At 40.3% G+C, this 26848-nt stretch overlaps 3 protein-coding genes across 11 annotated transcripts; 1 reads left to right on the forward strand and 2 right to left on the reverse strand.

The window, feature by feature from the left end:
• Nucleotides 1–259: 259 nt before the first annotated feature.
• On the reverse strand, nt 260–1252 carry LOC125957088 (endothelial differentiation-related factor 1 homolog). Its single transcript, XM_049689514.1, has 3 exons — nt 1018–1252; nt 716–876; nt 260–637 (listed from the first exon to the last, which is right to left on the reverse strand). Exons 1-3 carry the CDS (start codon nt 1145–1147, stop codon nt 485–487), a joined length of 444 nt encoding a protein of 147 aa, XP_049545471.1. The 5' UTR covers nt 1148–1252; the 3' UTR covers nt 260–484.
• Nucleotides 1253–1716: 464 nt separating this feature from the next.
• Nucleotides 1717–11813, forward strand: LOC125956506 (tyrosine-protein kinase Abl). 9 transcript variants are annotated; one of them, XM_049688444.1, is made up of 8 exons: nt 1717–1802; nt 2564–3032; nt 3851–4795; nt 4920–5506; nt 5573–5750; nt 5817–5940; nt 6022–6101; nt 6665–11813. In XM_049688444.1, exons 2-8 carry the CDS (start codon nt 2891–2893, stop codon nt 9580–9582), a joined length of 4974 nt encoding a protein of 1657 aa, XP_049544401.1. In that variant the 5' UTR covers nt 1717–1802; nt 2564–2890; the 3' UTR covers nt 9583–11813. The 9 variants fall into 9 exon arrangements, with proteins under 9 accessions (XP_049544401.1, XP_049544399.1, XP_049544405.1 ...); XM_049688442.1 differs by lacking the exon at nt 1717–1802 and adding an exon at nt 1838–1966; XM_049688448.1 differs by lacking the exon at nt 1717–1802 and adding an exon at nt 1839–1966 and having other exon boundaries at nt 2796–3032.
• A 1157-nt stretch (nt 11814–12970) lies between these two features.
• LOC125956507 (chromatin-remodeling ATPase INO80-like) lies at nt 12971–26175 on the reverse strand. The gene is made up of 24 exons (XM_049688450.1): nt 25567–26175; nt 25311–25492; nt 23553–25242; nt 22848–23454; nt 21785–22478; nt 21507–21674; nt 21087–21245; nt 20911–21013; nt 20568–20819; nt 20328–20483; nt 20098–20215; nt 16562–17357; nt 16234–16404; nt 16008–16152; nt 15696–15947; nt 15445–15619; nt 15087–15343; nt 14849–14982; nt 14578–14768; nt 14378–14512; nt 14102–14264; nt 13809–14022; nt 13588–13739; nt 12971–13513 (listed from the first exon to the last, which is right to left on the reverse strand). Exons 1-24 carry the CDS (start codon nt 25799–25801, stop codon nt 13316–13318), a joined length of 7347 nt encoding a protein of 2448 aa, XP_049544407.1. The 5' UTR covers nt 25802–26175; the 3' UTR covers nt 12971–13315.
• Between the last annotated feature and the right edge of the window lie 673 nt (nt 26176–26848).

Here is a 26848-nt window from a genome sequence, read left to right on the forward strand (position 1 = left end):
CTTTCTTCACTTATATTTAAATCTCATATACTCCTCAATCCTCTTCTATTAGAACCGCTTACTGATTGGTTCCAATCAGCATGCGACTGACATCGACCATTGAAGATAAATTGTCGCCAAAACCTATCTTCCTTGCCAGATCCAGGTACTTGCTGATTACTAGTATGCTCGGCAGCTGGCAGTGTCAACATAGGTATTTGTTGCACTACTCGTCTTCAATCAGGTCATCAATTGTTCGACGTATGCACTAAGTCAAGTGTCATAATATTGGGTGAGTTTATTCCAGTTGAAAACGATAGTTGGATGGAAGCCAAATTATATATTTACTCGAGAGGGACAACAATGTGCTTGTGACTTGAGTAAAAGATGAATTGCAGTTTCTCTATCCTTCGTCCAACAGGAAATATTATTTCAATGCAATAGATATTTCAGCAGTCATACCTTTATGGCAAACTTGTATCGTAAAGCTTGTGCCTCCCGACATTCATTTCTTACCGGGAGGCACAAGGGGAGTGCCAATTTCTTTTCCACGCAGTTTCATTCCGATCACCCGTTCTATTTTCCCCAAAATCAAATTGTTGGGAATTCCTCGACCAGCCTCATAATCATTCACGATTTGTGGCTTCTCACAGATTTTCTGTAATGAAAAACCAAGTTTGAAGTTGGTCAGCTCCAATGAGCTTGTGGCATTCATGCAGGCTCATATATTACTTACTGTAGCCAGATCCTTTTGACTAAGACCTTTTGCCTGGCGACCCTGCATGATCAGCTTGGCTACGGATGCATTGACTGTCTTGTGACGGAGTTCATCAGTCTCACGATCCAATTTAGCTGTATTTTTTGTTGCCGCATGTTGTTTGTTAGTTCCAGCATTGACTGAAAAAAAGTTCAATAATTTAGTCTGACAGATTTACAAATCTAGGCTTTGCATGGCAGAACAGAATCTGGTTGATAACGATGATAATTCGGAGAACTTGCGGCGGTTTATTCTACTTTACTACATTTTAGTTAACCTACATTTCTGAGTGGTTTCTACGGGTATGCCTTGTCGCCGGGCTTGGTTAACGGCCGTTTCAGTCTTCAATGTAGACGCTTTCGGGGCCTTTTTACGCAATACCGTTACCGTGTCCCAATCGCTTTCGGACATTATTCGGACTCTAACGCTGTGCCGAGAACTTTATTTAAAGAAAACTTCGCTTTTGCGAAAGTATACTCGATGTTTCTAGAACTGCGTGCCAGGGAAATCGAGACGAGAAATGTCAAAACATAGGAAAAAAATATCGGCGGCGGCGGAATTCATTTACAGCATTTCTTCTCGCTACTTTGGACTGAAATACCCAGATAGCAGTGAGGAGATCTTCTCACTATGTACATTTTTGCGGAACGATTTTACAGATTTTGAAGAAGGATTCGGGATTTATTCCGCTTCCCGAAATCTGTCCCAACGGGCCCAAGGGCTCGTTACCTAAAATCAATTAGCTCGAACGGGACCTGTTTTCTCGCTCTCTCCTAAAGTCCCCTTTCTTTCTTCTTTCGTTCCCTCGTCCTCTCTCCCCATACCGTCCATCATCCTCTACAACCACCTCCTCCTCGGGGTTTCTTCCACTGTTTCCCCCGCTGCCTACGAGCAGTTCTATAGTGAGTGTTGCGTTCGCCCTTTCCTCGACCACGTCGCAGGCAGCGGGGGTTTCGTTTTGAGCCTCCTCAGCCTTCCTCTCCCTGCGTCGCAGGCAGAGGGCAGGCTACTGAATGCTCACTGGGTGGGGATCAAAACCAACGACGAACGAACGTGAGAAGAAACGGTGAGGTTGCGAGAGTGTGAACCAGGTGGTGGAGGAATGGTGGAAAGTGAAATCAACAGAATCCAATCAGCCTCTTTTCGTGCGGCGAATAAAGTTTGAATTACCTATCGAGTGTACTCTCTTATCTATTTTACAGTATTCTATTAAGGACAATACAGATGCAGGTATTGCGGTTGAAAGGGGGTTCTAAAACAGAGTTCTTTGTGTCAGCCCGAACCATGGAACGATGAATTAAGAGATAATGTGTGTGCAAAGGGGAAGAAAAATTGAATGTTGCGCTTGCGAGGTTACCTTCTTTTCCCACCGCCTCTGGTCGCGTTATAGATCTCTAGAGCACACAGAAACAGAAAATGGCCTTCATCGTCATGCTTTGAAGTAGCATTTTCTTCTGATTTTGCATCCTAAAACATCAAAAAGCCGTTGAAAAAGCCACCTTATAAAAAAACTTGCTGGAAAACGGAGTCATTGTTGAAAAGATGTGTGTAAGATGGCGTAGCCGATGGTACGAAATCTTCTGTTCTGCCCAATCTATCCTATATAATTGAGATTGCAATCAATTTAAAGGTGATATAATAGAAGTATATATACATGTATTTATATTTACATATACATGGATATAAACGTAAAGGTATATCTATTTCTTTCATCTTTTATCATAGGTATAGACATTTTAGTTGTAGACAAGTATTCGGTCAGTGCCGTTGAAATTGGCTTTACAACAAATAATTTTGGCTTGTTTGTCTTGTATCTAATGATTGTAGATCATAAAAGACTATAGAAACCCCGAATGACAGTGCTTCAGTTCAGTGACATTTCCTGTTTAAAAGTGCAATAGTATGTGTTGAAAATTGGCCTAGCTTGGTATCAGAAATAGTCGGTTTCAGCTCGCAAAAAGGGTAAAATAATACAAGTGTGATTTGCCCTTACATTTCCGTGAGCTGCTAAACATGTGATCCAAAGCACCACATATTCATAAAAGCAACATATTGTCAGTTTGTATCAGCTCTTATCGCGGCCAACATTAGATTTAAAGTGCGTTTATTCCGGTCGTGTATGAAAACAGTTCTTTAAGTGCCCAGATCTATGCAATGGGAGCTCAGCAAGTCAAAGAACGTCCTCCGGGCCCCTCGGCTCTAGGTGCCGGCAGCTCGATTCGTTCCAGCCGGAATAAGCTTCGTTCGTCCAAGGATACGCGAACGATAGGTTCGAACATATTCACCGAACACAGCGGTAAGATAAATTTTAGATGTGATTTGTTTTAAAGCAATGTTGCTTAAAAGATGCCCGTCAATAGTTTAATAGATATCTACATGTTTCCGTCGCATCTTTAATTTGTAAACCGTATTTAATATTGTCGGCATTGCGCGCGCGCGTATTCTCATCTATTTGGGTATTTTTGGGTCCTTCTTGTCTCATATAGAGCATGACTCCATCGCATTATTTAGTAATTTTCATCTTTAATCAAGAACTACCTTGGAACGTCTACTTGTATAGCATAATTTTGAAATGTAACATTAATAATTAGAGTTCAATCAAACTCATATTCCCATTTTCAAGGCATTCCATTTTTTGCTATCTGTGGTTTTGTGCGCGTGCGTGGTTGCAGTTTCTTGTGCGGTTTTTTTTGTTTTTCATTTGCCTTTCTTAGATTTTTAAGAAACACGATTGGCAATTGCATGGCTCTATCAAACCAATCTTTTGATCCAATCGTTTATTGAAAATCCATGGGTATGAGACAGTCCTTGTCTTAGGTGTCTCAGAGAACTGCGATTATTCTACTTGATTTTTGTTATTTGTTTGGTTTAGTTTTCGACAATACCATTTTTCATAACGCGTTCCAAAATAAATTAAAAAGATGGCGATGGTTAAATAAGTAACCAAAACGTCTGAAGATGTTGATTATCAATTTCTTCAAATGAATGCCAACTCTATTATTGTACATAATTTGAGAACATTAAACATACATTTCCAACAATTCCATTGCATGGAATCCTTACAAATGTTCCAAGTGACGGACTTGAAAATAATGAAATAATGATGTATTACAGAGGCACTCCTGCAATCCCGACCACTTCCGCACATACCTCCTCCGGGAAGCTTGCTGCCGGCTGATTTATTATGCCAAAACAAAGATATCCCAGAAAATCACAGTGGCACGATGCTTTCACAAGGAAGTTCAACAACAGCACAGTCCAGTTTTGAGTGTGCGCATCGATGGACGTCAAAGGAGAACCTACTAGCCCCCGGTCCCGAGGAAAATGATCCACAATTGTTCGTCGCCCTGTATGATTTCAATGCCGGTGGCGAGAATCAATTGAGTCTCCGAAAAGGAGAACAAGTACGAATACTTTCATATAATAAATCTGGAGAATGGTGTGAAGCTCATTCAGATTCTGGACACGTGGGTTGGGTACCTTCAAATTACGTGACACCTCTTAACTCATTGGAAAAACATTCGTGGTATCATGGTCCAATTTCACGTAACGCTGCGGAATACTTGCTAAGCTCTGGTATTAATGGGAGTTTTCTAGTAAGAGAAAGCGAAAGTTCTCCTGGTCAACGCAGCATAAGTTTGAGGTACGATGGACGCGTCTATCACTATAGAATATCGGAGGATTCAGATGGAAAAGTATATGTAACTGCTGACGCCAAATTCAATACATTAGCTGAGCTTGTGCACCACCATAGTGCTCTACATGAAGGGCATGGACTGATAACACCACTGCTGTACCCGGCACCGAAACAAAATAAACCGACAGTTTTTCCACTAAGTCCGGAACCAGATGAATGGGAAATATGTCGCACTGATATCGTGATGAAGCACAAATTAGGCGGCGGACAATATGGAGAAGTGTATGAAGCCGTTTGGAAAAGATATGGAAATACGGTAGCTGTGAAAACTTTAAAAGAAGATACCATGGCACTTAAGGATTTTCTAGAGGAAGCGTCCATTATGAAGGAAATGAAGCATCCAAATTTGGTTCAGTTGATAGGTGAGTAGTGTGTGGTAAATGTTTTTTTTTTTTGAGGAAACGTTAAAAAGATAATCAGAATGCAATCTGGCCCGATTCGTCGTCATTTATCATTTTTCTTAATGTTTTTTTTCGTTCATATTAGGTGTATGCACAAGAGAACCGCCATTTTATATCATCACTGAATTTATGAGTCATGGAAACTTACTGGATTTTCTTCGCACAGCTGGAAGAGAAACATTGGATGCTGTAGCTTTGTTGTACATGGCTACACAAATTGCTTCCGGCATGAGTTACTTAGAAAGTAGAAATTTCATTCATCGCGATTTAGCTGCGCGGAACTGTTTGGTTGGCGACAACAACTTGGTTAAAGTAGCAGATTTCGGTTTGGCTCGACTCATGCGAGATGATACTTACACAGCACATGCGGGGGCCAAATTTCCCATCAAATGGACAGCACCGGAAGGACTAGCATATAATAAATTCAGCACAAAATCAGATGTTTGGGCGTTCGGTGTACTTCTGTGGGAAATAGCAACCTACGGCATGTCGCCATATCCTGGAATTGATCTCACGGATGTGTTTCACAAATTGGAATCCAATTATCGTATGGAGCGGCCCCCGGGTTGCCCTCTCGAAGTATATGATTTAATGCGGAAATGTTGGCAATGGAACGCACAGGATCGGCCCACCTTCAAGAGCATTCATCATGATCTAGAGCACATGTTTCAGGTAATTAGAGACAAATTGTCTCTCTTACACTAATTGCTCTTATTCTTATAGATTTTCTGTTGACAGGAATCATCCATTACCGAAGCTGTAGAGAAACAGTTACAAGGAGTTGGTATAATATCGACTCTGTTAACACCGCAGATGAACAAAAAGTCTTATAATATCGCGCAACAGCAGCAACAATTGCCGACTAATGGGCCACAACAACAACCATCTCACGAGCAGGCCACTACTCCCATCTCTGGTTAGTTAATGTAAAACTTATAAGGTTATTACAAAGAAATATTGAAAAACACACCTTATTCCTTAGACTCGGGATCAGGTTCAAAATTCAGCACTTTTGGAAATAAGCACCAGTCGACAGGCGTCGTTCAAATGCGTCGCACCACAAATAAACGTGGCAAGACAGCACCAGCACCGCCTAAGCGAACAAGGTAATTGTTTTGCAAAACACATCCATGCTATAGTATCAAACTCGATTATTGATAAATTGTTTTTCTTTTTTAATTCGTTAGCTTACTTTCTACTAGTCGTGACTCAACCTATCGCGATGACGAAAATTACAAAGCAGGAAACAGCGACCAAAATACAAATGGTAAAACATAGTTGGCATTTTTACGTTTGATTGCATTTTATATTATTTCGATCTTTCCCTGTATATTCTGGGACCTCCTGTACAAGAAGGTTGAAAGTAAAATTTCAATCTGTATTACTAACATGCCAGTTTTACTCGATTTAATATCCGAGCTAATATGGGTCTCTCGTAGGAATCACCGATTGTTCATTTTGATTCAGATGAGTAGGAAAACTTCGAAAATTAACTTCAATTCTCCAAATCAATCCAATAGGATACCTACAAACCTTGGAATGATACTCATTTCATCCTATTTTATTATTGATACATCAAACATACGGCTCGGCCGTCGTTATATATGTGAAAAAAATGTTGAGACCCCATGTTCTTCCTTGCTAATCCCAATTCTAGTAACAAAGACTAGGAGTGACTTAAAATGTTTGTGTGAGTTCAAGTAAATTTCCCTTTTTTAGATTTTACCTAATGTGATAATTAATAAACTTTTTAGTATTTTAGACATCTTTTTATTTGTATAAAAATAAAGATAATTGTTAAAAAAAATGTTTATATTCCTCTTTTCTTAGGTTTCAATCGCGATGCTGTGCATCCTGTAAATCGTGCAGATTCAGAAAATGAGCAAACAGAGAATACTCCTGATAATGATACGGACAACCAAGAGCACGTGGAGTTCCAAAAACCGTTTCAACACGGTTCATTTAAAAGGGCTCCTATTATAGGTAACCGAGGGATCGAAATACGAAACAGTAAGCGATTAACCCAACAGAATAGACGTGACCAACCATCGGTTTCAGTGATATCTCAAATAGGCGCCACTAACTCGGGACAAGCTCATCACCCGATTTTGGGAGCATTGGAAGTTCAGAATGTAAAGAAAGCTATAAATCGATATGGTACATTGCCTAAGGATGCTCGAATAGGAGCTTACCTTGAGTCTTTGCGTCAAAGTGATGGTACGATAGAAAACCAAAAAGAATCTGTTGAATCAGAAAATCAACCTGCTATGAATGCTACCGCCTGTTTAAAGCAACACGCAAACCAACATTCCCCTATGAAGTCGGAAGCTTCCTTAACAGCAGCAGCTTCGCAAGCAAACGTAGCATCAACGAACCACACGATCACTGCTAAAAATGTAACAATCAAATCTCAACCTCAAATGATTCGCAGTAATTCGTCTAGTGGCGTTACAATGTCTAACTCGGCAACAGCTAGTCTTTCAAAACTACAACGTCATCGCACGACTACTGACGGATCAATGATGGCATTTTCCTCCTTTCGTGGAGTGATTGGAAGCAATAGTCCAAAACGAATATTACAGCCATCTTTGGCTGACCTAGAGTTTCCACCACCTCCGGTTGATTTGCCTCCACCGCCGGAAGAGATTGAATCATCAGAACAGCAACGGACATTTAAAATTGAGCAAACTTGTACAAACGATGTGTGCACTACAGAACCGAGTGTGGAGGAAGCTAGCTCACGATTCGGTGTAAGTTTACGTAAGCGCGAGCCATCGACGGACTCTTGCAGTTCTCAAAGCAGTCCTATAGATATAGACTCTTCGATTGACCCGTTGTCTCATTCATCATTTATCAATGAACTGTCAACCGATCCACAGACAGAAAAGAAAAAAGTTCTTTTCTGCAAAGATGGGACCAACGTGCCAAAGTTTTTGCAGAAAGATGAAAGCAATACCAGCAACAAAATTGTTGATATAAAAAATACAGCGTTTTGTGGGAACAGCGCCGTCGCAACGAATGCTTTCGATCCAGCAATACAACTAGTTAATGAGTTGTCAGAATCAGTCACATCATCAAAAACTCTCTCATCACCGCCTACTCCGAAGGATCAGCCGCCTCTGCTTTTGTCACATTCAAAATCGTCTGAAGCGAGTAAATTTCGTCAACCTCTTGACACATCAAAGTCTAGCGTAGCTCCACCGCCGTTTACAAACGATTCAACAAAAATCAACAATCCTGACAAAGGAAATGATCGTATTACTGTGCAGGCAAACTCGTTGAAATCACAACTGAAGAAAATTGATCCTAACATACGAAGTACTAGCAAGCTAACCGAAAAGGAGGATATTGGTGCAGTAATGATTGATTTTAAGGCAAGACTTCGTAAAGTGGATTCCAACAACGTTGTTAGCTCCAGCAGTTCTGATAGTCAGAATGTTGTAGAATACACGTCGTTGGCTAGTAAAGTGCAGCAAGTTGGAACATCCAATAATTCTAGCAACATTCATAAAAATAAGATAAACTCCTTATGCAGTAACATGTCTAACAAAAGTAATGGAAATTTTCTTACCAACAATACTTCATCAGAAAATGAAAATTTTCGTCCTGCTATGATACAATATGAGGCAGGTAAACGAAATGGAACGAATGCTTATTTTCAAAACATAGTTTCAATAGATTCCTGCAAGAATGTTTTGAGTGCAAACAACGAAGTCAGTAATACTAAGTTAACCAAAAAAAACTCTTTGCCGAAAGAAACGGGAATGGTATCGACGGATAGCAATAAGTTGAATGAACTAAAAAAGACTGAAATTAAGATTGATGTTGGAGAAGATTGTAAACGAGAATGTTCCGAAAGTAACTCTCTCCATCTGGAGTGTGGAGGAGGCAGTGGTGATAACATGTCTACCGGAAGTAGCGCAGGAGGATGCGACGAAGGTGATGGAAAACGAAAGAGTACGGGCAGTATTAGTAGCTTAAAAAAAATATGGGAAGCTAAAGAAACTTCAAGCGAACAGCAAGTTCAGTCGAGCCCGAAAATGGGTACAAAATGTCCTAATAAGACGTATAAATACAATAATTTCGAGCTAGACGATCCATACGATCATCTGGATAATCAGATTGATCAGCCCCATTCATTGAGCTGTGTGGCACCAACGCTGTATAACAGTGGTGCCAATCATACAGGAAACACACAAAGCATAAAAAAACCGGCAGTTCCACTAAAACCTTCAAAGTTCACATCCATCTATGCAACGCCTATTCAAACTACATCACAAGTCGTTTCTACAATACATGGGCCAAGCGGCGGAAAGTCATCTATGATCTCCATTAACACTATTAAAGCAGACGATGGTGATAATGGTCTACAGCAAAATGAAAGGCCTTGTTCAGCAGTTTCCTCTCCTGGGTTTGCCGTTACAATGCCAGGCGAACGAGAACATATTTTGGAACAGTTGGAATTCCTACAGGGCGCTTTGAAATCGTCTGTATCGGCGATATCTGGTACTCAGTGGTTGGCAATGAGCGAACGTTTGAATATTTTGCAATCCAGTTGCATCGCATTTGCTGAGAATGAATCTCTCCCTTTGCACGCTAAATTTCAGTTTCGTGAACTAGCGACACGCGTTGAAAATCAGTCCATTTCTCTCAGGTCAGCTAGCAACAAAAACGCCAAGGATAATGAAAAACTTGTTCAAGATGTTGGACAATCTCTAAAGCAGATATCAAATGCTTTACATAGGTAATTTCCAGTGAATTTGTTTTATTTTCATGAGCTATTTTGATAGGACTGCAGAATGTATTTAGTGAAAAAGTAGAGTCCATTTCTACAATGGGGAACCAGTAAAATTATTGTAGTAATGCCAAAAAGGGTTTTATGTCATTTTTTAATCATTAGGATGAAGCTGATGATTTTCTACCCATATTTATTCGAATATTATTCCTACACAGGCTAAGCCGAGTAGAAAATCGATATATCGTCACTCGTTATTTTGAATATTGTTTTAATGTTTGAATGAATTTCTTGGGATCTATGAATATAATTGATTGTGTTGTATTTTGCTTTAATACAATCGAATTGAATTTCGATTTTATTGTTTTCTTAAGTTAAATTAGAATCCTTCGATTCGAATTCGAAACATGTACATAATACGATTAATATTTGCAAATTAATGCTCTTTAAGCATGCTCTATAACGCGATTGATACTGGCTATGGTAATCCAAATACAACTCAATGCAAAGTCAAAAGTGACAATTATCTTTTAAAATCTTCTAAACCTTCCATAATTTGAAAGCAAAAAACACTCTAAACAATCAAAATCGTGCTGAAATTTGATTTTTATCTTGCAATGGTGTGAATTGCAGATGCAATACTTTATGTTGGTAATACATGTCTTAGAGCACAGCAAGTGGTAGTTTTTGTTTTTCAGATAAAACGACATGCATTTAGTTCGTGGTAAACGTCGATTGAAACGATGGTGGTAATTTTTACCATTTTTTTTAAATAAGTAATACACTAGCAAAACCACCATTAGCTCGTCCAAACCTGCTCGTCTGTTCCTTCATATCCGCCTACAATATTATTTCAGATAGTATTTTCTCGTAGCGCCAGCAACAGGGAATTATGTATAATATAACTGTAAGTGTAATGATATATACCTTTGCAACGCGGGCAACATATGGGGAATATTTACATGCGTGATTTTAAATATTTCTAAGTGAAGATTAATGAAGTATAAAACCAGTATAGTTTGCTTGACTTAAAGTCAATCAAATGTAGAAGACTGTAGCAACTAACTTTCGTAGTAGATAGCGGAACCTAAGCTAAACAACATAATCTCGAGAATCATAAGAGCGTATCAAAAACAGTTAGTTTTTTGTGTCTACATTCAAGAGCCGGATCTTGTAATCATAACAATTTTGTTCGTACTATCCACAATATTGGACAACCGAAGGATAACATCAACTCAGGCTAAATATTTGAACGGAAATGGGCTTGTTTGGGAAGAGTCTGGCCATTTTTATTATTAAAGCAGCCGCTTTCTCGCGATATCATATAATCAAAGAAAACGTAAAACACGTGTCTAAACAGGAAGACATACTTTTAAAGCTGAAGGATAACATTTTTGTTCAGAACATGGATAATTTTCGACAGTTATAAGTAATCCAATATAAACATGCTTCTAAGTAAATAAAGAATGTCTGTAATGAATTTCAACACCTATCCAGCGTGAATGTCAAAGTAAACGTGTATGCTCTGCAATTGTGCATGTGCGCTTGGTAAGACGCTCTTTTTTATTATCATGTGTATAAAACTAGACTGACACACAAGTGTCAAATGTCTTGACGCTTTTGTAAAGCAATTAAGAGATACATAAAAATCAATGTTTTACCATATCTAAGGTAAATCGATGAAACTCTAGTCGTAAAAGATACAGCCCAATCAAGGTGCAAATAATATTTTGAACCGGTTACATGATTTGTATGAGTCGAATAATCAAGTATCCTCCCTAAGCTTTCCCAAGAAAAATAGAATATTTTCTTTTTAGTTGGGCGAGATTGAAGACCTGTTTTCAGAATTGAAGATAAAAAAGGCTTTTTTGCAAATGTTGAATGAAGAGCCGTTGCTCTTGAACTTCGTAGATTCTCTTAGTTGTACTGTCGCTCACAAAAAATATCATCGTCCAAAAGTAAAACAATGTAGAAAGAGACCGGATTTTTAGATTGTAAATCACAGTGTCTAAGTTAAGTTTTAAGCATTCATTTTAAACAAAAGTGCAACTATATCATATTTTGCGTCGCGACATTGGTTGTATTCATAAATATATATATTCAATCAAATTCTTATCAGTTGTACAAAAAATAATCAAGCAAATGGACAAACACCACAAGTAATGCGAACCTGGGTTCTTGTACGAAATAGATTTAATATAAATATTAAATTCGAATGAATAATAAACATTTGTATCTATTACACATACCTTTAAACAGTCTACCTGAATCATTGGACAACGATTTTTTGGCATTTTAGCAACACGGTATTTACAGTAAGTTTAAAAATTTAATGGGGATGTTTAGGTGGGTTGTACATTGCTCTAATCGTTTGTATTTATAGCAGCAAAATTCATAAAATATCTGGGTATATGTGTTTGATCAAAATATCAAACTTGATAAATGCCTTCAGGAATTCCGTGGAACTATCACCCACTAAACATGTCGCTTCGATTTGCGTACCGTTTAATTTAAATTTTGAGGCTCCAATCTAATTTCGAATAGAATGTAATCGGTTAAAATCCTACTTCAATCCGTCAATGTTTGCCAGTCTACATGGCATAGTAGAGCTTGCTCTTCGGTTGTTGCAAAGTTGTTTAGGTAGCGCTACGCCGGAAAGGCGGCGAAGAGTAGATAGCGCTAATCTACACATTGCTGAGTTCAAATCTTTGGATGAATCACTTTGATTAGTATATGCAATCAGGATACCCGAAACGCAATCCAGAGGGATCGACTGGCGCCTGCTCATCAACCTGACGCTATTGATGCCCAGTCGCGAATCAGGATATTTTAGCTGCATGCCACAGCTGTAGACTTGGAACAGAAATGACAAAACCCTCTTATCCCGCGTTCGAGAGGAGGATTCTCTTAAGGATATGTCATTCCTTCGTATGTGAAGAGGGAAGATGGAGAAGATGGCCGGTAATACGTGCTGATATACGCGCTGTGCAACGGTATCTCACTATAATCGCACTGCGTATGAAATCCACCTGGCTTCGTTGGGTGCGGCATATCATGAAAAGGACCGTCCGATATTAGATTCACTAAACTTCCCCTGAATCAGGTCGGGCGAGAAAATGAAAAAAAGAAGCACACTCTAATTGATTCTTTTTATCTTTAGCCTGACTTTATACATGTCCTTCTTAATGCATTATCCAATTCTTCCAATTTAAATTTAAACCAAAAGAAATTTAGTTGATTTTCTTAGGTATATTGGTTAACAGGTATCCGACGAAATACTCTATAGTAGACTCACAGGCCATAGTCTCCGTTTCAGGTAGCAAATGAAACACGAGCATTCGAATATTTCTAACCATCCTTGCTAGAAGTCGTTTATCGTGTTTCTTCATTGTTTGAGTTAACTTCCTTTAATAGGTCCACTACAATGAATAGGTCCATTTGTCAGCTAATGCTGATAAATAAATATATAAATTTATATAGATATATATTCTTAATTTATTTATTTCTACATTATTTTCACATATTTTTGTTCTGGTCAAAGTTCACAAGGTTCGTTAGGGATTACATTAGTTACGTTAGAAAAAACCAAACCAAACATAGTTCAATTAAAAACACCGTTTCATTGCTAAGTTTTTCATTCGCAGGTTGTGGATTTAAATATGGACAGAGCAACGTACAACAGACTGTTGTTAACCAGGTGCAGTTTTTCTTTTGGTTTGCTTTTTATGTTTGAAAATAGACTTGCATCAGTAAGACGCTGGTATATTTTCATTAGAAGCGCATTTGATAACTTTTTCGTTTTCGTTGCAGGTGGCAGCTGTGACTATGACCGCTGCCATAACAGATGATTGAGCAGAACCTGTCGTTTTGTTTATTGTGCTGTATCGTATGGGCATCATGCTTTGTCGTATATTTCGTTCCGGACGAATAAGAATAATATAAAGCTGAAATTATAGCAACAAAAGCATTATAGTTTTTTCTGATAGAAAATCGCACATGTTGCTCCAAAAGCAGTTACCTTTGGCGAAAATAAACAGATGAGCGTCACCGTTGCCGAAAGACTTATAGTCATGGACATAGAAAAGATTCTTAGCTGAATATTATTCGCCGTCCCAAAATACAGTGGAATAAATGCTAACCAAATGACACAAGTCGTGTACATTGTAAAGCCTGAAAATAAGCAATGTTCATAATCCAAACGGAATTCGATCGCGACTCTGGTCTTATCGTGAGCCTTACCAATGTATTTCGATTCGTTGAACGCTTCTGGTGTCTTTCTTGTCAGTACAGCATATATTGTACAAATGACAATCAAAAAGATTGGATAAAAGAAGGCTATCATGTAGGAAGAATCAGTATACGAGTTGCAAACCAACAAATTATCTTCCCTTGTCGGATAGTAGTGCATTGCATGGGCTGGCGATACTATCATCCATACGGCATTAATTAGGATCTGGATCGATACAAGCAGGCAACAAATAATCATATAAGAGTTTTTCGTGAATAAGTCTTAACCCAAATAGCAAACCTACTTGAAACGATACCAATATGCCACATATTACAAGCTGTGAGTGTGGACTTATGAACGATGGTCTTTTTGCTGATTTTGTGCTTGCATTAAAAATTCGTGCGATCCGATTGGTCTTAGTAAGTAGTGCGGCATATACGACAGTGAAGGAAAATCCTGACCAGAACCTAAAAGCGAAAAAAAAATGAATGGAAGATATATAATATGCATTTTTTAGAGAAGATAGTTAAGAGCTGATGATGAGATGAGATACGATCATTAGTAATGTTAGTTTTAATACCTTTGCACTCCGCAAACAATATCATTTGGTTTGATGACTAGGGTATAGGTGACACCGAAGCAAAGTAGTATTCCACTAAGCAGAACGTAGCTAAGTTCTCTCCCCGACGCTCTCACAACGGGCGTATCGTTGTGCCTGCAAAAGGAAGCGATTTAGTTTGTTATGTAGATAAAAAATACAGATCAAAATACAATACTTACTTTAAGAAAACTCCAATAACAAACAACGTTATTAGTATTCCGAATGAGCTGAACGTCATAGCACCAATTGCATAGAACGATTCTGGTCGTAGGTACGATTCTGGAATTTGTTGGCATTCTTCGTGGTACGCATCGGGTAGCGTTCCTCGGGGACAGTTAACACAATGCGTCTCATCATTGGGAGTCCGAATCTAGTTAGAAAAGCAAGTGAGGTAATTGGAAAGCCAATGTTTCTGTAACAATGTGATATCTTTAGACTAAACTATCCTACCTGGTACTGGGTACAATTAAAACAATGCCAACAGCAGCCCTCTCCTTCGACGTACTTTTTAGCCTGTCCTCGTTCGCAAGGTCTACTGCAAACGGATTCTGGAGGCTTTGAGTCTTTGGTTCGGAATTGTATGTCTACAATCGAAATGATTATTTTATACCCACTATTATTTTATACACACACACACACACACACGCGCGCGCGCGCGCGCCCGTGCTGCAGCACGTGCGTTTTGTACCTTTCATATTCAAACGCAATTCTCCTTGATAATATTCTCCTACTTTGATCCACTTATACCGTTCCGGAGTAATTTGCTTGAAGTGTATTATGTTGTATCTCGCAGGTCCATCACCGTTTATATCGAAGTTGAAGCGGTCTCCGCTCAGTCCAACAAAATCTGCTTTTCGCAAATATTTAAGGAGTTCCATGCCTTTGGTTGGATTCATGGCATCACAAAGCCCAGCTTTGCCCCCACAAAGTTCATTGTGCATGTTTCTAGGATTTAAGACATAATACAAAAATAGATAAACCATACACAAATGTTTATTGTGGCACAACTCGTTTTAATGTACATATCTAAAACCGGCGGTTCATACTTAAAGGCGTAACCAAAAGCCATTACTGCATCACTAACGAATTGCAGCTGATCTTCGAAGTCTAGATCACCTTTAGTTAATTTTTCGGCCATTGAACAATAACTTTTGTAATCTCTATTGTACGGTGTGTATGGGGAGTTAGGATATTTGCATTGGAAATTATGTTCCCAAAATTCTGTAAGGTAAGCCAAAGAAATGTCAGCGATATTATAATAGCTACGCGCTATTATACGCACGCTTGCAGCACTTACCTACAAACCAAGGGTTACGTTTGTTATTCGCTGCGGTTAGATTAAGAAAATAATCTTCAAATCCAATGACTGGATTTGCCTGCGGTTGAACGGACAGTGTACCTTCTACCTCAGCTTCATTTCCATCTGAAACTAGATTCCGAGCGCTCCACCCATCCGAACCTATCCATGAGAATAGCCCTGTAACATTCTGCCGACGCACAGCTTTCATGACTTCCGCCACCTCTTGATCGGATCCAAATATGATAACACCTAAAATTAAGATATGCTTCGCTCAATCATATCAAATCCTTAGAAGATACTGCTACTTACCTTTCGCACGTGGTTTAGTCAACAGCTTAAGTACTATATTATCATATGCTATCGTATCAGCAACACCAGAGTCTTTTACTAATTTTTCTTTGACTGCTATGCAGATGTTATGCTTTGAAAGCAGATCATCTAACTCCTCAAATGCCTTGTCGAATTAATAGCAGAAATAAAACGTATCCAGTAACGAACGGATTTACAGTGAAGAGATAATGCTTTATATTCTCACCTTAATACCGTAGTTGCTCTCTTCGTAAATAATAGAAATATAGCTCCATCCAAGTTTCTGCACAATATCAACTATAGCTTTGACTTGATAGTGATCTGACGGAATAGTTCGAGAAAAGTACTCGAACCTTTGTTTGTTGCTCAGTTCGGGACTAGTTGAGAAAAAGGAGACCTAAAAGGAAAAAAAATAATAATTCAGACTTGGTTGCAAAACGACGAACGGTTGCAAAACGGCAATCAAACCACTTCTTTTATTCAATTTGATAATTCTTTCGAGTTTTTCGTTATGTGCAAGAAAGATCCTTATGTGCAAGAAAAATCGCACTTACCTGAGGTATTTTAAATAAGCGCAACAAATTTGCCACCTGTATCGATGTTACTGAAGATGCAGCTCCCACCACACCAGAGATGATCTTCTTCTTATGGCTCTTGCTACAGTTATCATAATCGTTAATATCATCTATATTGCTAATGGAACCCTTGATGAAGTCAACTGCCATCTCGAGCCCGTATGTATCCTTGTCACAATCATCGAGAATGTGGGCACCGATCGTGACGTTCGGCACCAACCCTTGTTCGTTTATTTTGTCGAGCGTATAAAGCATTGTTTCTAGTGCCTGTATTCCCCCCTGAGGCATTATCGGTCCACACGTAACCGAATCTTCCCTTGAATGCACCATCATCAATCCGCCGAGTATGAGATCACCCTCCACAATGGCTTCTCGTTTAACTGGCCAAACTGGCACACCGTGCTTAGTCTGCTTCACTGCGGAGCTAATACTACCATGCTGGTACTCCTCCTCGTCCTGCATCATGAGCAAATCGTGCTTCGGTTGCTGAACAGAATGTGAAGATGAATGACCAGAACCAACATTATCGCCCAACCAAGGGGAATGATGCACAGATGACGGCGATGTCTTGTTGGATCGGTGACGTTGACTTCCATAGTGTCTCTTGTGCTTTGTCACGATCGTATCCGATCGTAAATGATGTCCTCCACTACCAGTTCGCGAAATATGATTCTTTTCGAAAAATTTCACCTGATTATTGCAATAGCTCTGCCGACAATTGTTGCTCTTGTTGTGGTTGTTGCGGTGCTGAATATGTTGCCTCCTGTGCCAACCGCTCCGACGAAACCCGTGTTCAAACAGATCATAACCATCGTGGGATACTACGACTTCAACTAAACAAATTATGAAAATTGTGCTCAGAATGCACAACTCCGAATTGGCCGATTTACGAGTTATTGCGCTTAAACGTTTCATTTTTATAATCCGCAATCTGGCACTCCACGCTGGAAGAAAGATAATATAGGAAATTCCAGAACAAATATGTCTGAAAAGTTATGATTATGCCAATCATTATCAAATCCATATGACGACTAAACGTAAAATGTTCCAGTATCAGTATAAGCAAAAAATAAAAAAGGAAAAGAGGTGTTAACATATGGTGACCGAACACCCGAAATGAAGTAGAACATCTGTTCAATTTACGAACAAGTCCTCTTCACAATCATTCCTCGTGTCTAACCAATTCGTAATGGTCAACTCTCTTTCTTGTAACATTATCTGTTAATTATGAGATCTGTGTGTTCGATGAATTACGCATTTCAGATTTGCTCAACGAAAGGCGGGCTTTCATTTCCTCGCCTTTAACGCAACGGGTGTGCATTACGAACTAGATACTATCACTATCAGTGATGTTAAGGTATAAAATAAACATGCTTATCAACTAGGTTTTCTGCTATATATTGCGCTCTCTCCGATAATTCTACTTTCTCTCTTTCTCTCTGGAATTCATCTGAACATGGTAAGGATTACGATAACATACTCATACTTACATAGTATTTATCAAGGATATTCCCCTCCTTGCTACAGTGTACACGTGTTGGTGATAAACATGCGTAAAATTTTTGGCTTTCTTATCATGTGCTTCAGAAGTTACAGCCAGTTCGCGTCTGTATATGAGTTTCAGCGTACATCTAATATCAAAACTGTTAGTGGAAGGATCATATAAACATGTTTACTCGTTTACGTCGTTTACAATTCAACCAGAATTGAGACGCAGTATATTCTATTACGTTATTAGATGTAAGTCCAGGCAATTCTTGCAATTCATTAAATAAAAATCCTCTCCGCACTAGCGGAGTGCGCGAGAAGATACTACGAGCGCATGTCCCGTTTCCCCTTGTATTGCGTACGATTCGGTTTTTTCGGGGATTATCGTGACATTTCGGCTCCACTTCGCTACATAGTTACCATAAAGTTCAGTGTACAAAAGCTTTTTATCATGTATAACTCTTGCTCTCCCGCCTCCATTCCCACTTACTTCGTTAACACTGATAGCACCTTCGCCGCTTCAAACCGCACTTCTACTGCTGTTCCAACAGTGTTTTCCTACTCAACACTGAATAAAATAATCTCGAACTAAGGCAAAGGGAAATCATTCGCAATATCATACTAAAGGATCCTACTGACGATTGATTTGAGCGTTCTGCGGAAACCTTAATTTCAAGTGGCTCACCATGGTTATCGAAGATGATAAGAGCTAGCTCAATCCTGCACAGCAAAGTTTGCTTAGAATTTCCGATCCTTTTCGCGTCACACGTTTACTGCAATACCATCAATTGTAACTTTACGAATTGCGCCACTTCAAAGAAACAAAACGGTTAATTCATTTGAGTCCGTTCGTTAAGTCTATTAAATTCGGTAGGTTACTATCAACTTTTCCAGAATTTTGACACCACCATTACCGTCACACAAATCCGGCGTACGTCGTCGGCTGGCAGTCGCGTTCGAGTGAGGATGGTTCTGCAGTGCATTTTCTTATCACTGCCACTGTTATCGCACATTGCTGAAGCATGCTCGGCAGAGAAGCTTTTTCTTTCCATCTCGCTCATCCTGAAAGGATATTTACCTCGCTTCCTTTACAAGGATGTCGACTACGTTATATGGTATGTACGAGCGAGCCATAAGCTTTTTTGGATGATTCCCCACCCGGAAGCTTTCTTATCAGTGCTCGCGTGTCATAAAAGTATGAGTATGCTCAAACTGCTTTGTGTATATCAACGATCAACGGCAGTGTGTAAATACAATACGGATTGAAGAGTAAGCTTTGGGGAGGCTTTGATATGTTTCCCTATCTGCGTTTGAGCTGTTAAGTGAAATCGTGGCGTGCTCGTGTACCACTTTGTAGATCTCAATAGCATCTCAATTTTCGAGCTTCAATCAATTAACAGCAGTTCAAGCAATACCTGTGGTTGCCTTCTTTTTTTCATTTTGCTGCTTTCTATTCATCTTCAAAATTCAAATTCTCCAACAGTTTTCTCAATTTTCGGATAACAGATTGGCTTTTGAATTCACCCGATTTACAATCATCCTTCTGTCCATCTTATATTTCACGTGCCTTTCATCCGGTGGAGTATTCACCCCATTTACAATCATCCTATTGTCTATCTTATATTTTACGCGCCTTTCTTCCGGTGGAGTATTGGATAACAAGATTCATGTGAATCTTACAATTACTGTAAACAAAACATACCAGCGGCAGAAGGAAGAATCATTGGATTTAAGGGTCTTCTTCTTTAAATAATGTTGTTGATTTTATCAAAGACGATTCTGAGGTAGAGCATGTGTCATAGTCAATTTTGCCAGATGACCTTGTCTGCGAAGAGGTTGCGGTACATATTGTATGTGGTGCTATCGTGGCTGGAGGATGATTGCTGAATGTCTGGGATGATATTTTCATTCGTTTCGATGTAAAACCCGTCTCAGTGCCGAGTGGTACAATCAATGGACCCACTGGTTTACGTATTCGAATAGTTTGTCGAGTATTTGAGCGATTCCCCTGGTTGCTAGGACCATACGTTTTCAAACGTGGACGCCCCGGTCCACGCTTTAACGGTTGTGGTGTACCTCCAGTGCTCGATGCAAGTAATGACAATGATGTTGTGTTGCGTACTTCTGTGTCGACTAAAGTCGAAGCTGCGCAAGAAAATTACATTATATTGTTATTAAAATTTTAGCAGAGCTCCACTAAATCATACTAAGATCTATAAAATGTAAACGAAGTTTGATGTAAAAAAGAAACATTTACCAACATGACCGGTATCCGTTGATTGACGGCTTATTCTTGATACATGAGAGCCTGCTCCGCTACCCCTACGTGAGCCACGCGGACGACCTCTTTTACTGATACCGCGCACTACCGGACGTATAGTAATGTCTCGCTCACGTACAGTTGAACCGACACCTGCGAGTAAAAAAATGGCAAAGACAAGCGAATGTCAGTATTGGCGACGACAAGTGAACCTTGCTTCATATTAATCATTAGCACCTTCATTACTTGAATCGTCTAACACATCGCAAGGCTTCGTGGTTTCGCTGAAATAAGATCGTTCGCTTTGTGCCGGACTTTGTGCTGCACCAACATCGATAAAAGAATCACTACGGTCGTCGAAGGACGATTTGACACTACTTTCTCTCCCATCTGCTACCACAGTTATTTGTTTAAGCTTTCTTTCACGTTCCTTCGCAGTCTTAACAGAATGGTCTTCCATCATTCGACGCTCCTCCGTTTTTTGGCGATCTAGTACAGGTGCACAATAGAAACGATGTATTATTGGTTTCTGTAGAGATTAAATTCCAGTTTAGATTGTTTTGTCGTAAAAAATGTTTACATTTTATCTCAATTTCCTCGTCATCGAGTAATAGCGATACCATCTCCTTAGGTTTGAGAGTGTCCGGCTTGAAATTGTCTCCGTTAATAACCATTCGCTGGATCTATTAAAAATACAAAAAAAAAAACAGAAAAATATAGCAGATCAACACCATTTTATGTATTACATTCTCTTACTTCGCTTTTTTCCCGCGCTCTTTGTAAAATACGCTCTTCTATAGTTCCCTTACAAATCAGCCGATACACGGTGACCTGTTTTGTCTGGCCTAGGCGATGTGCTCGATCCATTGCCTGTTGATCTACTGTTGGATTCCAGTCAGAATCGTAAAAAATCACCTGTAAATAATATTTCATCAGTACCTTACTATGGGTTAATGAAAGGGGTTTAGTAATATGTTGTTTTAGGATTTTTTTTCATTTTTCATTTAGTGCTTTGATATACTTTGAAATACTTAACAAAAGTTAAAATGTTAAAACTTATTGACTTTATCATAGAAATTGATTGACTCAACATACCACATGACTGTTTATTTGAATTGCCGTTAGCCTTTTTATTCGATTTCAATGTATTAGTTAACGTCACGTTTTGCTACTTACAGTATCTGCGGCAGTTAGATTTATCCCCAAACCACCGGCACGAGTTGAAAGCAAAAAGACGAAAATATCCGCGCGATTCTGAAAATCTGCTACCATATCACGTCGAGCGGAAATTTTACTCGATCCATCCAACCGCATGTACCTATGTTTGCGATGCCACATGTATTCCTTTCCAACAAGCGCGATATAAAAGGATATAGAAAGTAAGAATGTGTTGAGATTTAAAGAGTACAGCCAACCACAGCCAACCATGGTACTCATGGCATCTGTACACTCACCTCTAAAAGATCAATCATCTTGGTCATCTGGGAGTATATGAGGACACGGTGTCCCTGTTGCTTTAAGCGTTGCAGCAGCGAATCCAGCACGGCTAACTTTCCTGCATCCGACACTAACGTTTGTTTATCGGGAATAATGATATTTGACCAACCGTGGGATGGATACGATGCTTTCAAATGCTTTCTGATACGTTGGTGCAATCGCACATCTTCGCTGCCATGTTCGCGATCGACCGTGCTTAACAGTGCAGTCGAATGTCCAGCTATGCTTATAACCTTAGTGTACAGTTCACAGAGAAACCCTGGCATAGAGGTGGGTACGTTTGATAACAAGAGGACAGTCTGTTTTGCTGAATCTCTAGAGGAAATTTCGGGCAGTAAGCTTAGCGGTTGACCGACGGATTGATGCTTTCTGCTACGCATAATACGATGATCCAACGATTCCACCATGGGTTTAATTGTGTGGTCTAGATGCGCGTAAATGGGAGTTGAGTGGTAAGAACATTCCTTATCTGCATTGGTGAATATGAATCGATCCAACGTGTGACTAGTAAAAATTGCAGATATCCATCTTGTGGCCGATGGTTCTAATAGCAAATGACGGGTTCTTCTTTGCGTCCGATTTGTTCTACTCCAAATCCATTGCAAATGCAATACTTCGAGCCAATGCTTATACTCTATCATGGTATCATACCTGCAAAAAAACGAAGAAAAAGTGGAGAAAGACAACTCCTGTTTTGAACATAAACACATAACTGTCGCATGTACATCAGATACTTCGACGATCGTCTCTAAATTAACTATTCTTTAAATATGTTAAACAAAAACGACATGTTAGTTCCGACTATTTTGAAAAAACAAAAACGCTACCAAGTTAAAATTAAACGAAAGTTACTGGTTAAATTCCATGTTATTTGGAAATATCTGAAACGTCAAAAACATCCTAGTGAGGTTTAACTGTATACAGGAACGAAATCGAACAAAAATTGGAATTGAATTGGCTCTCATTTTCCCTTTTTGCACAACGGGAACATTTGAAATTATTCGAATTGAATGTACCTACATGAATAGAAATTTGTTCCGCCGTGACAGTTGTTCCGTCTCGGTCGACGATAATCCGCCTGCAAGGCGAACGCAGCTGAATGAAGTATTAAAATCATCGTAAAAAACAGAAACAGCCTTCGTTTTGTTTGCTTCCCTATATGTCGCACGATGTACATGCAATGCCTTGAAGATATACCATCGGTTGCGCAGCCAATGGTGCTTACTCGGTACACTATGCTCAAGCAAAAGTTCACGGTAGAAGATAGGTCGTGTGGCCAATTCGAATGTCATGCTCATAGAGAATGGACTGCGCACGTCTCGTCGCTCGAACAGTTCAGGGTGATTGCATACTTTGCGGAATTGCATTACAAGATTCATTAGATTGGAGGTGAAGTTTCGATCCATCGAATGGCCATCTCCACTCCCGCTGCCCGATATAGTCGTTAGATTCAAAAGGTCTTCGACACAAATCTCTTTCTTCAAGGCGACGTACAGCAGCTTTTGTCGTGTGGTCAGGGGACAATATACCATAATTTCAATTTTATCTGACAGCTCATTCTCTACATCTTTCTTGATTCGTCGCAGCATAAATGGTTTTAATATCATGTGAAGCCTCGAAATTTGTTCTATAAAAAAACAAACAAAACATATATCATATTAACAATTACGTGTGCTATGTGTGAGTCAATATAACGAATCATCAAGTATATTGGACAATACGCACTTTCATCTATACCCGTTTTGTTTTCAGCGTGACTCTCGATGTCCTTTGAAAACCATTCGTTGAACTCTTCGTGCGAGTCAAACAGGGTAGGCATTATAAAATGTAGTAGCGCCCACAGTTCCGCCATACTATTCTGAATTGGAGTACCACTCAATAATAACCGGTTACGACAATTGAAACCAAGCAACAGTTTCCAACGCATTGAGTTTGAGCTCTTGATAGCTTGCGCTTCATCCAGAACCATATACTGCCATTTAATGCGATTGAAATACTTGTAATCGGACACCACTAGTTGATAGCTGGTAATGACAACGTGGAAACTGGCTTCTTTAGTGTGCAAATGCGTCAGATCCCAGAATCGACGCAAGATCTTGCGCTCATTAGGTGAGCCCCAGTATGGGACGACTTTGAACTGTGGTACGAATCGTTCCATTTCCTGCTGCCAGTTGTGTAGAGTTGAGGCGGGCGATATAACAAGAAAAGGCCCCCATACACCGTAGTGCTCAGCGATGTGGCAAAGGAAAGCAATTGACTGGACGGTTTTGCCAAGGCCCATCTCATCGGCAAGAATGCCGCTTATGCCTTGATCGTATAAATTTGCCAGCCATGCCATACCTTTGAGCTGATAACCCTTTAAACGACCAAGAAACATACTTGGTTGAGGTAGCTCCATAATACTGCTCACGGGGAGACGGATATCTGGATCTCTCTCGGTTTTTTCGTTCGAGCTAGTAGATAGAACGTGCCTACGACTATCAACATCAAACTGGTTTGTGCGGGTACGCTCGTTACGAAACGCTTCGCTTACATTCTTTTGAGCAAGTTGCTTCATCCGTTCACAATCGTAATCATCGACGCTCGATAGGCGTGGATTACTGTCTTCGTCGAGCTGGGATAGAATTTTCAGTTGCTCTTCAGCTGATACATTACCCAACTTGCGTGACATGAAGTGTGCATACAGCTCTGTTTGTGTAATAAGGAAATTAAGCTTGCGTTGCTGCCTTTTCGCTTCTACCATTTCCACATCAATTTTTCGCTGCTCTTCCGCTTCTCGCTCCATACGTCGTTTTGTTTCTCGCTCAACCTTATCGTACCGTTTCCAGTATAACTGCATCTCACGTGTCAATCGTTTCGCACGCCAAATCGTGTCCTTCATTAGTTTTTGGGATTGCATTGCTTTCTGGCGAGCCACTCGCATGCACAGGACGGCCACGCGGCGACAATTAATCAAAGTGTCCCGATGATTATTCACTTTGGCACGCTGTACTTTACCGAGCTCTTTTTTCGCCATTTGCTGCCACATTCTGCGCCGTCTTATGTTCATCATTTCGGGCGTCCTGTTGCGCAGTTTTCGGGTTCGTTTTCCAATTCCCAGCGTAGCATGATGTTCTTCCGGTGGATCCATGAAAAAGTCATTTGGTCGATCGCCCCGATAAGGCAGACCCATCTTTTGCACCTTCCTACTACCAAACCGGACACTGCTGCACGCTGCTGAACTAATAGCGTCCGCCGAATCCGTTTTCAGGTTGAAGTGTTTCTTGCGATGTTTCATACGTTTCCGACTATCCTTTGTTTTACCCTCTCCATTATCTAGCTTGCACTTCCGCTTACTAGTCGCCGATCGCCGGTGATCGGGGAAAAGGTCGCCATCTGATAGTAATCCGGCACCATAATATCCATATTGTGAGTTCTATAACAAAACATAGCCAACAAAGTTACATGTCCTGTAATACTCTGTGACTGTGCCAATTTACTTACAATCGGAGAATCATTATATGTATCGCGAATCAACTTTTGTTTCAGATGGTCCTTAAGCATCGCCGTGATGTACTCATCCTCGTCCGAACCTTCATTTTCTGATTCAGTTTCCGATAGAAGCAAGTCTTTCAACCACGTACGTTCGCTGCCAACAGTGCTGAAATCGAACATGCGTTCTCTATCTACCAAAAAGTAAACGACAAAAAACTCTGCTGCGACTGTTTTTCAAGCTTAAGTTTTTTCAGTGTTGACTCACTTGATCTTGCGGCTGCCCTATGGAAGAACTTGCTGCCAAATTCGTTGGAGTCGTCCGATGAATCGCCAGGACCATTCTGCTGCTCTTCTTCACTCGAAGATTCCGAGACTACCGAGCCGCAAAGTTGTTTGGCTTGACGCAGGAACCTATTCATAGCGAGGGACGACAGCATCCGTTGCGTACAGAGCGATCGCGGCCCCCGGTATGTTGAACTACTTTGAGTTGGTGAGGGCATTTTTGGCGTGATGCAGCTCAGGGAACCTCTCTTCCTGTAGTGTGTCAGTTTTCTTGGTCACGCTCAGTTACCAATCTGGTCCTGAAAAGTGGAGGTTTTCAATTTCCTATCATCGTCAGCAGATTTGGATTCCTTTTTCGTAGTTTCAACCCCGTCTTTTTGTGGATCTTTTCGCGCTGCAGTTCATACAAATGGTGGTATTTGTATGAACTTCAATTTGCTCTTAACACCTTTATGATTATCACATAACCATTAAAAAAAACTTTCCTATTTTTCTACAGCGATTTGCGAACTCGCGTTTTAACCTCAAAAATGAAACCAAAACAAACGTTTTCCCAGGGTTGAAGCCAAGGTGTTTTAGGTGCTTATCGCGCGTACGCGCGAGCTTGTGTGACGCGGCTACGACGGGGGTAGGGCGGAATGGGAAGAGAAGAAGGGCGAACGAAAACGAACGCGAACTTATGGGTTTCAATTACGAGGGGTGGCAAGGGTGCAAGAGTCGAAGGGCGATTCGAACGGCAGCGCGAAAGAGAAGGGAACAGAAAAACCATTCCGCCCTTCCCCCGTTGTAGCCGTGTCCCACAAGTTCGTGCGCGAAACCTCCTCCTCCTCGCGGTTTCTTCCGCTCTTTCCCTACGAGCGGTTTCATAGTGAGCGTCGCATTTGCCCCTTCCTCGGCCCCGTCGCAGGCAGCGGTGGTTTCGTTTTCAACCTCTTCAGCCATCCTCTCGCTGCGTCGCAGGCAGAGGGGTCTACTCATTGTTCAGTGGGTATGATAAGTAATAGAAATGTAATATCTTGTTTTCGTTAACAATTCGTGTTTTCGTAAACATCATTTGATTTATACCAATGGGTTCAAAGCTAAAACGGCCGTGCCGCGCCGCACGCACCGCAACCGGTATGTGTTAGCCGCTTCATCCGCGGCGAACCGTTCCGTCCGCTCCGCACGCGCCGCTTGCGGTCTGTGGCAGGCTTAAAACTCTCATTCAAAAATGACGAGATGTGTAAAACAAAACTCCAATTCGAACTGCGTTTTCGAGGCGGACA

The sequence above is a fragment of the Anopheles darlingi genome, chromosome 3, assembly GCF_943734745.1.
Source record: "Anopheles darlingi chromosome 3, idAnoDarlMG_H_01, whole genome shotgun sequence".
Lineage (NCBI taxonomy): Eukaryota > Metazoa > Arthropoda > Insecta > Diptera > Culicidae > Anopheles > Anopheles darlingi.

What these genes read in the sequence shown, in the direction of transcription:
- LOC125956507 (XM_049688450.1), bottom strand. Translation starts at nt 25,801, where the DNA reads ATGCCCTCACCAACTCAAAGTAGTTCAACATACCGGGGGCCGCGATCG. An exon ending in GGGCGTCCACGTTTGAAAAC is followed by an intron (nt 17,358 to 20,097) that starts GTATGGTCCTAG and finishes GTTTCGTCGGAG; the next exon opens with CGGTTGGCACAGGAGGCAAC. An exon ending in ATTGCGTTTGAATATGAAAG is followed by an intron (nt 14,983 to 15,086) that starts GTACAAAACGCA and finishes TTTCGATTGTAG; the next exon opens with ACATACAATTCCGAACCAAA.
- LOC125956506 (XM_049688444.1), top strand. Translation starts at nt 2,891, where the DNA reads ATGGGAGCTCAGCAAGTCAAAGAACGTCCTCCGGGCCCCTCGGCTCTA. An exon ending in GGCCACTACTCCCATCTCTG is followed by an intron (nt 5,751 to 5,816) that starts GTTAGTTAATGT and finishes CTTATTCCTTAG; the next exon opens with ACTCGGGATCAGGTTCAAAA. An exon ending in GCACCGCCTAAGCGAACAAG is followed by an intron (nt 5,941 to 6,021) that starts GTAATTGTTTTG and finishes TTAATTCGTTAG; the next exon opens with CTTACTTTCTACTAGTCGTG.
- LOC125957088 (XM_049689514.1), bottom strand. Translation starts at nt 1,147, where the DNA reads ATGTCCGAAAGCGATTGGGACACGGTAACGGTATTGCGTAAAAAGGCC. An exon ending in CGTAGAAACCACTCAGAAAT is followed by an intron (nt 877 to 1,017) that starts GTAGGTTAACTA and finishes ACTTTTTTTCAG; the next exon opens with TCAATGCTGGAACTAACAAA. An exon ending in GTCAAAAGGATCTGGCTACA is followed by an intron (nt 638 to 715) that starts GTAAGTAATATA and finishes TTTTCATTACAG; the next exon opens with AAAATCTGTGAGAAGCCACA.